Source organism: Malania oleifera, chromosome 10 (assembly GCF_029873635.1).
Source record: "Malania oleifera isolate guangnan ecotype guangnan chromosome 10, ASM2987363v1, whole genome shotgun sequence".
NCBI lineage: Eukaryota > Viridiplantae > Streptophyta > Magnoliopsida > Santalales > Ximeniaceae > Malania > Malania oleifera.
Genome location: NC_080426.1, coordinates 91,678,904 through 91,691,072, shown reverse-complemented (window position 1 = coordinate 91,691,072; position 12,169 = coordinate 91,678,904). Strand labels below are relative to the sequence as shown.

At 36.6% G+C, this 12,169-nt stretch overlaps 1 protein-coding gene across 1 annotated transcript in view; it reads left to right on the top strand.

Annotated features, from left to right (window-relative positions):
• The window catches only part of LOC131166885 (protein APEM9), a 36,850-nt gene that overhangs the window by 15,984 nt on the left and 8,697 nt on the right, over positions 1-12,169 (top strand). Inside the window, exon 3 of the mRNA XM_058125503.1 lies at positions 1,053-1,130. Coding sequence (XP_057981486.1) covers positions 1,053-1,130 — 78 coding nt within the window. The remainder of the gene's footprint in view (positions 1-1,052; positions 1,131-12,169) is intronic.

Here is a 12,169-nt window from a genome sequence, read left to right as displayed (position 1 = left end):
GGCTTTCATTTGGCTGACTGTGCTTAATAGAATCAATACTAATTATCTGTTGCAAATTAGGAGACCTTTGAAGGTCTTATCTTCAAATGTTTTTGTGCTTTGTCATTTGAATTCTGAGTCAGCTCCTCATTTGTTCTTACACTGTGATTTTGCTTTGAGCATTTGGAATAATTTATTTGGTGTTGTGGGAGAAGCTTGGGTTTGTCCAGCGATGGTGGATGGAATGTTTGCTATCTATTTTCAGGGTTTCAGAAGACGAAAGGATAGGGCTGCTCTGTGGAATTGCGGAATATTTGCAGTGCTGTGGGGTTTATGGTTGGAGCACAATGCACAGAGTTTTTCAGGGATAAAATTGTACAGGCAACTGGTTTGGGAGAAGATTCATTATTTGGCTTCTTTATGGTGCGTTGGCTCTGGATGCTTTAAGGGAGCAAGTTTTTTGGAAATCCAGTGATAATGGAGAAATTTTTTGCTAGTGTTTTATTTTTTTATTTTTTTTTTATTTTTTCTGGATTTTTCTAGAATTTTGATGGGAGATGCCTTATTCTCCTCTTTGTAAATTCTTCTCTTTCTAATGAAATCTCTTCTTTCTCTATCAAAAAGTGTAACCAATAGATAAGTTATCAAAGAAAGACTTTGGAAACTTCATCCATGTTGAACACAAAAACAAATGTGGTGACTTTGTCAATTTTGTGTGTACACACTCCTTGGTTGCAATATGTACCTGATGCAGTTGATTTTGGTTGGAATTTAATCAAACATATGAAAGATTTAATAATGGCAGGGCAATTTAGGCTGTTTTGGATTATTTTATTCATTGAAATTTATTCAGTCATGCAACTCAACTGCAGAATACATATTTTCTTATGTTAAACTTACAAGTAGCTGTTTTGCATTTTCCACATAAAATATTAGTTTACATATCATGGATAGGATTGGCCTGCATGATATACATGAATTTGTGCACTCGCGCACACACTTGCACAGAGTCATGCATGCACAATGCATTTTTGCTGACTGCTTATATTGTAACTTGTTCTGGTTTTCTGTAGGGCTTCAAAAATACTGGATGAGCTTAAAGAATTGTTCACTTCAGTTACTGATATTCCAGTTTCAGTTCTTCTTGCCAGGTACCCTTATCTTTTGCACACGTTACTCTCCAGTTTATTTTAGATTTTCTAAGTTTAACTGAACTAGACATACTTGTAACTAGCTTAAAATGATATTTTAGCAAATACTTGGAAATGCTTCACTGCACATATCTGTAGAACATCCCCAAACCTTAATTCCCTCTAGCTTGGTTTGTTCAGTTACATGAATCCTTTTCCATCATGCTTCTCTGAAAATTGGAGTGCTGTCATGCCTTCCATCCTACTTCGGTCCAACTTGTCTAGGATCTCTGCACTCCTTACAACAATCTCAAGCATTAACTGAATCCCTCTTTCTCAGCTGAGCATCATCTAGTCTACATTGCAAGTGCTTGAATCATCTTTGCTTTCCTTCTCTTATCTTTTGCAAGTGTTATTGATCATGAAGAATGTATTTAATTCATATATCTATGAATATTTTAAACTAATACTTTTAAGAAGCTGCTTCAAATATTTACATATATTTCAAACTGGTGCATTTTATATCAAACTATTTTCAACCATCCCCACAAAAAGGTAAAAAAGAGTCAAATAATTGCTTTTTTTTTTTTTTTGCATTTTATATTGAACTATTTTCAACAATCCCCACAAAAAGAAAATAATGGAGTAAAATTATTTAATTTATTTTTAAATTTTATATCAAACTATTTTCAACCATCCCCACAAAAATAAAAAAAAAGGGGTAAAATCATGGAATTTATTTTTGCATTTTAGTTGCATCCGTGAAAGCCTTTATGTTGAAGTTTTCTACGAAAGACTTACAAAGGACATGTTTGCATGGTTGTTATTTTTTAATCCATCTAATTCCCAATATTTAGTTCATGCAAAAAGTTGTCAAAGTGTGGATTGTCCTACTTTTATTCTTCTGTACCCTGGGTTAGAGTGGACTATTCAAATATAACATAGGCTTTTCCCCCATGTTGAAAGTAGAAACTATAAAGACCATTCAATCTTGTGCTTAAAGTTTTTGTCATATACCAAAACTATTTTCTAGTTTCAACCATCCCTACCAAAAAAAAAAAGGTAAAATCATTGAATATTTATTTGCAGTTTAATTGCATGTATGAAAGCCCTAATATTGAAATTTGATTCAGAACCTCTCTCTCTCTCTCTCTCTCAATGAATGGTGATCATGGAAAAGAAATCCTTCGACCTTGTGCCTGATGAAGAAAATGTTGATCTTCTCAGGGTCACTGAATATGGAAGGGTTTGAAGGGTTTCCATCTTCCTAGAAGTGGACGAACTTGACTTGTTTCTCATTTTATGGGCTGATTTTAGGGCCCGTAACAAGCCTCCCTCCTAGATCAAAAGGAGGAGAAACAGAGATAACCCTAATTCTCTAGCTCAAAAGGAACCGTTTCAATAGTTTCATCTTATGGACTGAGGTCAACTCTGTTGGAAAGGAGTGGTGCAAGATCTCACTCACTGTGGAGAAACTTTTTTGTAGAGTCATACCTAATTCCAGTTGAAAGCTGTCAGATCTGAACTTCTACATCAACCTCTAAACACGTCACATGCTGCAATGACAAAGGTGACTTCACCCTTTGAAAGGATCAATCTACAGAAGCCCATGAATGCAGTAGGCTTCTGTCCCCTCAGCGGTCACTATATCAGAACCTCCCTCAAGACATGTTCGACCATAGTGGACCCATGTAGAAAATGATTGAGCTCACACAAATTTGCTCACAAGTGGTTGAGTTCAGCGTTGAAGGAGGCAGACAGCTATTCACAAAACATTTCAAATTTGAAAATGGTGGGCTGAATGCTTCTAGGCCCAAGATGTTTAGTTGTTTCAGGGTTTTTGGGATGAGTGTTAATTTGGCCCGACTTATTTTCCTCCTCCTTCCAGCCCTAGACTGAACCCCTTAGATTCATTCTCTAAGGGTAAAGGCCCATAAGGTCCAATTGACCTATCTCCTGACTTAGAGCACAACATGCTTCACATTTCATCTCTAACCCTACCCCAATCTAGCTTTAATTCCATCAGCAACAAGGCTCTCTTGAACTACTACTGAGCAGACATGCACTCTCCAAACCTGGAGGAAATTAAGTGCCATGGTAGGGAAAGCAAACAAGGAACAGGTTTCCAACTGGATCCTCTAGAAAGTTAAAATTGTGAACATAGCTATTGGGGTCACTTTTGATAGCTTTGAGGGAAAAGCAATGAGCCACTTCGAGGAAATAGAGAAAAAACCGAGAGAGGGTAAGCAAAACCACAAAAGGAATTTGAGCTGCAACAAGGAGAAAGAAACTAAAAGGAAACAAAGAGGTTGGGATTCTGAGTGAACTATGACAAGAATGGAGGTTTTCATATTCTGAGGGGGCTGGTTGCAGTTGGCGTTATTTGATTAATTTATGATATGAAGCAGCCAAGATCTTAAATTTCGATTTTGACTCAAATTTCGAAGCTCCAAGAGTACAGAAATTTCGACAGAAATTTCAATTTCAATGTCAATTTCAATTTTAATTTGAAAAAATAATGGAAATCAGTAGTAAAGTGTGGAATTTTTTGTGAAACTTAGGAAATGGTTAACAAACATAATAATGTAAGTTTTAGGACTAATATATTACAAGTTATATACATCTATGTTGTGTATGAGGTGGAAAAGTCGTAATATAATGTGTATTAGACATATTTGTACGATAATGTAAATTAAACATATTCAGCTAATACAAATGAAATTCATAAATCATTTAAATATTATTTATTATACAAATAATGATAATTTAGACATGAATGGGTAAATAAAATGCTGCTTTTAAGTTTTTTTTTTTTCATATAATTCCAAAAGCATTTGTAATAATCTTTTGTTTTTTCAGTAAAAATAAATAAAATAAGTTAAGAGAGAAATTTCACTTCACTCCTAAATCTCTTATTTGAATTCCGAGGAAATTTCATTGTATAGTTAAAATTTTGACACGTTTCGGTAAAATTTTAAGATTTCAATAAATTTCGGGATGATTCGTTGAGATTTCGATAGAAATTATGTAAGACGGAAATTGACTGTCATTTCAATTTCAAGGGTGACAGAAACCAAAAACTTTGATGGAACTTCGACAATTTCAATGGAAGTTTAAGACTATGGATGCAGCTAATATCTTGGAATGTCAGGGTTTAAATGATAGACTTAAAAGATCTTTTTTGAAATGTCTTCTGAAAGAATGGAATGGGGATGTGATTTTCTTATAGAAACTAAATTGGAAACTATGGAAGGGAACCTCATCACCGGCATTTGGGTGACAAAAACAGCAACTGGATTTATCTCAATGCTTCCAGCAGTGCTGGAGGGCTCCTGGTTATCTAGAAGGAAGATGTAGTAGTAGTAGAATTATTACAGCATATAATTGGAGCCTTCTTCATGTCTTGCTTATTTAGGAAGGTGGACGACAACTTTACTGGCCTTTTTATTGAAGTTAAGGGACCAGGTGAAGGACCATCAATACAATTACTTTGGAATGATCTTTTTGAGCTAGAGCAAAATGGGCTGCTCCTTGGGTTATGGTGGGGATTTCGACATGGTGCTCTTTCCTAATGAAAGAGATAATGTGGGGGGAACTCTAGAGAATGCTAGCATGAAATTTTTTTTTTTTTTTGACTTAGTGTCAAAGATCTCATTGACCTCCCTCTCATTAGGTATTCTTTTACATTGTGTAGCTCTAGGGAATCCCCTTCGCTCTTGAGAATCAATAGATTTTTGATTTCAACAAGATGAGAGGAATGCTTTCTCATATTCACTCAAAGGATCATCTCTACTCTCTAGGCCTATCTCCAGTCGTTTCCCTATTTTGCTGATACCGTGGAAGTAAGATGGGGACCAACTCTTTTGTACTTTGAGAATATGTAACTCAAGCCAAAAGATTTGGGAGCTTATCAAGGATTGGTGGTGTGCTCTTTATTACGAGGTGTCATGAGCCAAGCTTGTTTATGTACATGGATGGATATTCATCTCACATAGTAGTGTAGGTTTTATTCTTCGAGTAGGATAATGCCCTAGTGAAAAATGGGATTGTGACTCCTTGGTGTTTCCCATTGTTAGAGTTACAATATTGGGGAAAATTTTTACGAGAGGGTGAGTGGTCATCGGTCATGATAAAATCCACTAGCTATTGTGAATGTGTTAGCCTACTTGCCTCCATCACTAAACACACTTTGCCTATATGGGGGTATGAATAATGAATTGTGTTGCTTTACAATTTACAACTTGACTCTCACTTGCTTTCATGTTTGCTTACTGCTTCTGCTTGATTTGCATTTGATGGTTGTTAATTGTTCACGTGGTGAAACCATGATCTACTTTCTATTGACTCGTTAAGCTAGTGTGCTATAACTAGTACCGCATGGCCCTTCACAAAGTGTCAAGTGTTCGGCCTGTGAAATAGTGCTCATTCCAATTTTAAGGGGCTTAAAAAAAATCTTTAATGATGGTATAAAAACACATTTGGAAATATCCTTACTAAGAAAGATTCTATCGTGATGAAAAAGAAATTTCCCAAGGGCCTCAATTATGAAGACATAATACTAAGGATTCTGCCTTGAGAAGAGCTGTCTGAGATAGTTAATATGGAAGTAATTTCCGTGAGACAATAATCTAGGGCCTTATGGCTTAAAGAGGGGGACCATAACACCAAGTTCTTCCACTAAACAGCCAAAGCTCATATTAAGATTCCCAAATCAATTGGGATTTCTCATTAATATGATTTTGAAATCCATTAGGATTTCTAATTAATATGATTCCCAAATAAATTAGGGTTCTATTTAATGTTAGGATTATTTAATGTTCGTTAATTAGAATTCCAAAATCAAATGGGATTTCTAACTAATATGAATCCTAAATCATTTAGGATTCTATTTAATGTTAGGATTATTTAATTTTTGTAAGGATTTCCAAATCAGTTAGGATTCAAGGGAGTATTTTACAGTCCTAACAGGAGTTAGTTTCTATACTCTATATATATGTGTCCCCAATGGGGGCTTTTGGCATTCAAGCAAGCAATGAAGCAATAACATAATTCATAGCCTTTGGTTAATTTGGAGGTAGATCCCCTTTGATCACTTGGAGGTAGATGCCCTTGAAGTGATCAAACCCTAGTTCCATTCTTTAAATTTACCCAATTTCTCCACGATAAAACCCCAGGGTTTTATCATTTGGTATTAGAGCGAGTGTTCTTGTGGATGCTGTTAACCAGGCAACAAAAGCAAGATCTTGGAATTTTTTATCTTCATTGATGCAATGGCTTCAGAAAATTCAGCAGTCCTAGATGGAAGTTAAGCTAAAGGCTGAACATAGCAATATGTTTAAGTCTCAATTCGAAGAAATCTAGGCATCGCTCCATAAACTACTTAGTATCTTCCCATAAAGAAGGAGAAGATGATGTCTCTACATTCGCTAATCGTAGGGAGCAGCCATACACGCATGAAGGAGGTTACCAAGGAGAGCGTGATCAGGGTCTTTCTTGTATGAAGGTGGAATTTCCTCGATGGACCCTACTGGTTGGGTATCTAGTGCTGAAAAATACTTTTGCTTGCAGCATACTCCAGAAATATCTAAATTTGAGATTTCCTTTATTAGTTTGGATGGCAATGCTATTCATTGGTATGATTGGTTTGAAGCTCGTTATGGAATGTCTTCATGGCCGGAATTGGTTTCTAGATTACTTGTCCAATTTGGGCTGGATATGAGAATATCAATGGAGAGCTTGCTAAAGTACGCCAAACTAGCATTGTCTTGGAGTATTAGACATGATTTAAGTGGCTATCAAACAAGACTAAAGATTGGAATGAAAGCTAACTTGTTGGTACTTTTATTGATACAGGTAGCACTAATAATTTCATGGACACTAAAATTGCTAAACAAATTGCTTATGTTGTGGAGCAATGTGAAAAGTTTGATGTGAGGGTTGTAGATGAATGGACCTTGACATGTCAGAGCAAGTGTCCGAAGGTTAAACTTCCTATGCAAAATCATAGGTTTTATGTTGATTTCTTTTTGTTGGCACTAGAAGACTATGAAGTGGTTTTGGGTATTGAATGGTTATGGACTTTAGGTGATATAGCTTGGAATATCTCTAAACTGGTTATGAAGTTCACTGTGAATGATCAGAGAGTGACTCTTAAAGGTAAACGTCGTGGTAATGTCACTACAATTTCAAGCCATCATATGGAGAAGCTCCTTGAAAAGGAGCGACATGGCTGCTTGGTACAACTTTGAGCATCAAAGGAGTCACAACATCAATCTGGGTAGGATGAAGGGCTAGAATTTCTTATTTTAGAAATTTCCGACCTATTTGAGGAGCCACATGGATTGCTACCTCAGCAAGTGCATGATCACCACATTCCTCTATTGCCAAATCATTTAGGTCATTTGCGAATTGTGCTCACCACTCTATGTGAGAATCATCTTGTTTGTGAAGAAATTTAAATGCAGTTTTGCTTGACCGCATGTGGAATACCTTGGGTATATTCTTTCCCAAGAAGGTGTTTTTGTTGACCCTTCTAAAATACTAGTGATGATAAACCGGCCTATTCCACAAACAATAAAAATGCTGCGAGATTTTTTGGGGTTGACTAGTTACGACTACAAATTTTTCAAGGATTGTGGAATGATTAGTGCTCCACTGACTGCTCTAGTGAAAAAAGGATGCATTCAAATGAGTAAGGAAGCTGAACAAGCCTTTGTCAAGCTTAAGCATGCAATGATCACCACACTAGTTCTTGCCTTGCTACATTCCAATGAGGTGTTCATCATTGAGTCTGATGCATTAGGAGTTGACATTGGCGCAGTTTTAATGCAATACACACGCACCATTGGTTTTACCTATAAAGCTTTTTCTCCATCCCACATTGGCATGACTAACATGTGCATGCAGCTACAAAGTGGAGAGATTCTCGAAGTTTATTGCTGCTCAGCCTTGAGGACAAGGCTGATTTGAAGGAGGCCGGAATGTTAGGATTCCCAAATGAATTGGGATTTCTAATTAATTTGATTCCCAAATCAATTAAAATTCTATTTAATGTTAGGATTATTTAATGTTTGTTAGTTACGATTCCCAAATCCATTGGGATTTTTAATTTATATGAGTCCTAAATCAATTAGGATTCTATTTAATGTTTGTTAGTTTTCCCAAATTAGTTAGGGTTCGAGGGGATTTTTTACAATCCTAATAGGAGTCAGTTTGTCTACCCTATATATATGTGACCCCAACGGAGCTTTTGACATTCAAGCAAGCATTGAAGCAATAACATAATTTATAGCCTTTGGCTAATTTGGAGGCAGATCCCCTCGAAGTGATCAAACCCTATTTTCCATTCTTTAAATTTCCCCAATTTCTCCACGGTAAACCCCTAGGGTCTTATCAGCTTATAGGAGATTCAACACTTTGAGCAGTGTGGAAATTAACAGGAAAATCTTGGATGATACTGGGGACAGCAAACAAGGCATTTGCAATTTCTATAGGAGTTTTCTAAGAGCCATCTTCTTTGAGACAATAGGTTGAGGGCATCCATTTCAGCAGGATCAACATCCCTATGCCTTCTTGGCTTGAAAACCCTTGTGCCATGAAAGATTATAATAGGGGTTAAAGCTCTTAGTCCAGATGTTTATACCAATTTTTTTTTTCATAAGCTAATTCAGACATTCTCAAATATGATATTATTGAGGTTTTTGGTATCCTCAAACTGCTGGCAGGTTTGTGGAAAGCATGAACTCTACCATTTTTGCTTTGAACCCTATGAAGGCTTTGGCTATTAACATCAAAGATATCTATCCATTAGCTTGGAGGAAACAGGAGAGTGTTTATAAATTTTTACCAATGACGTTTGCTTCAAGACTAAAAAAAGCAATCCTAGAAGTCATCAGACAGCACTAGTATGCTTTTGTTGAAGGGAGTTAAATCATGGATGCTGCCCTTAGTGCTTTAGAAATTGTGGATAGTCATTCCAGAGCTAGAAAGAGAGTACTCTGCAAACTTGGCATGGAAAAAGCATTTGATCATGTTTGTTACAACTTTCTTCACAATGTCTTTGAAAAAAAAGGGCTTTGGAATCTCATGATGCGGATGGATTGAACAGTGTATCACCACACTGTCATGCTTTTTTTATTTTTTATTTTTAAACATTCTTCTAGAGGTCTATGGAAAGGAGACCCTATATCTCCCTTGTTTTTCTTCATTGCAATAGAGGTTCTAAGCCTCCTAATGCTAAAATCCACTTGGGCAAGGCTTTTTAAGGGGTTGCCGGTGGGAAGAAAGAAGGAAGCTGGAAGTGGCTCACCTCCTCTTTGCGGATGATACCAAAATCTTTTCTGACACAAGAGCCCATCAAATACTTAACCTGTTGTGCATACTTCTTTGCTTTTGATGCTATTTTCAGGTTGAAAATTAATTTAGGGAAGTGTGAGCTCTTCTCTCTTGGGGATGCAGATGATGGCATCTTCTTGGCTGGTGTTATGGGCTGTAAGTGGGGGACCTAACTACTTAGGGCTCCCTCCTGGAAAGTTCAAGGAAAAAGCGGTTTGGGTGCCTATTGTTGAGAGGTTTGCAAAAAGTTGGTTGGTTGGGAGTAGAATTCTCTTTTCTAACAGTTGAAGACTCACCATCATCTAGAGTATTATCTTTGATCTCTTGTCGCAACATATCTCCCTCTTCCCCTTTTAGATTACCACTTTACCTAAAAGCTTAAGTTGTTAGCTTGTGGACCAACAATGCATATCAAGCCTTAACACTTCCCCGTATGTTTAGCCCGATTGCACTTGTAAAGATAAAAAAAACCATGAATAACATCCATATTGGGAGCACATTACTTTTTTTTTAACAAACTTACAATAAATGCAGGGAACAAGACTAGATCCCAAGACCTTTGGGCAACCATGGCTCTTATACCATGTCAAATTACCGCTTTACCTCAAAGATTAGGCTGTTAGGTCGTAGATCAACGGTGTATATCAAGCCTTAACATCCCTACCCCTTGTTCTGTGCCTAGAAGACTCAAAGATATTCAAAAAAGATTCCGTAGGGGAAACACGAGAAGATTTTTAATATTCTACTTAGTTAAATGGGGATAATTCAACAACCTATTCAAAAAGGTTGCTTGGATCTCAAATCTCCCACACTTTTCAATGAGGCTCATCTTGGCAAATGGTTATGAAGATTCATGAGTGAGCTTTTCTGGAGAAATTTTATTGCTAAGTATTCACTGTTGGTGTACCTCCAAAGAGGTTAGGAAGCCCTATCGGGGTGTTTGGAAGTGGGTTAGCAAAGATTGGTTGGATTTCTTCACTTTAATCCAATTCAATGTTGAAAGTAGTGGCAATATCTTCTTTTGGCATGACACCTAGTGCAGTTCCTCCCCACGTAGTTCTCAATCACTATCATTTTCAGTTTAGCATTTAATAGAAAGATGCTTTGGTGAGCATTCATGTCGATGACTTTGAAAAATTGAACTGCTTGGAGCATCGCCTTTGTGACAAGCCCATGACTCTTTTGTTGATTTCTATGGCTCATTATGCATCAATGCCCTTGTTGGACCAACCTGGATTTGCCTCAGTGGAGGCTTAGTAAAAGTAGCTACCTCATAGTTAGTTCCTTCCATAGTATTGAATTTTGGAAATTGTCCTAGGGTTAGCAAGCACTTCAACATATGCAAAGGGGATAGAAATAGAGAAAATAGAGAAGGCAAAAGAACGCAAAGAACTAGGAAGGTGAAAAATTGAAACATAATGATCAATAGGATAAGTAACTAAGGAATGTTGAGTACATGTTCAAGTACCTTTTTGATGAGCAATGGGCAAATTCAAGTTTCATTGAATGGATCTCCAAAAGTAGAAGTATGGCTAGCATAGGTTTGTTGGATGGAAGTGATGTCTTTGCTTACTTTTTGTCCTTCATAAACCTTTAATTGTTTCTTTGGTTCAGTATTTGATGGATTTGGAAGAGGAGCAAGGGTAGGAATAGAAGGATCAACACATGAGGAGGGACCATAAGTCGTTGATAGACTCATTCATCCAAGGAGGACTTAGCCCTAGAGAAATAAGGTGTCGCCTAATAAAAGGAGACATATACACCAACACATTTCCTGTGAGTGTGAGATCATAACATCTATATCCTTGTTAAATTCTTGATTACTTGGTAGACACATTTAGTAGAGAGAACTTGTCTTGATCACTATGTGGAACATGAAAAAGACAGGTGTGCCCAATAGAGAACATGGGTGTTTTTGTGTACATGACGAAGAAAGGAATTTGTCCCCCTAGAACACTGGAGGGCGTCTTGTTGAGTAGATCATCGATCTAAAAGGTTTTAGGAACACTATTTTAAAAGGGTAGAGACTGTTCTATGTCAATTCAATGTTTAACTTTTTGGTTTAGTAACTACACTCTGCTAAGGGGTATGCATGCAAGATGTTTGATGAATAACTTTTTGGCTAAGGAAAAAGATTGAAACTCATTTTGAACAAATTCAAGTGCATTATCAGATTGAAAATTTTAATACCAATGCCTAAGTTTTATTTCTTGATAGAATTGAATAAATAAGTTAAAAAATTCAGACTTGTCTTTTAACAAATAAATATAGGTCTTACTCAAAAAATCATCTAGACACAAAATATTGATGACCAATCAAATTCTTGAATCCACATGGACCCCAAATATTTGAATGAATAAGAGTAAACAATGATTTATTATGAGACCCAACTCTATTGTGAAAAAAGGTGTACTAATATGCTTTCCCAACTAGCATGTAGAACACTCAAAACAAGAAATAGACTTGAACATGGGATTAGCTTTTGAAGGGATGAATGACCTAAACAAGCATGCCTTCCAAAGAAACACCATAAGTAGAAATTGAGGAAGCTGTATGACAAAAGTTGTATCCACCATGACCACCATCGCAATAGTACACTGTCCTTTTCAAGCCCTCCACCAATCCTCTTCTTCATCTCCAGATCCTAAATAGCACGATAAGAAGGAAGGAAGGTCATTGAACAATTATGAGATTTAGTTAATTGACTAACTGATAACAAGTTTAAT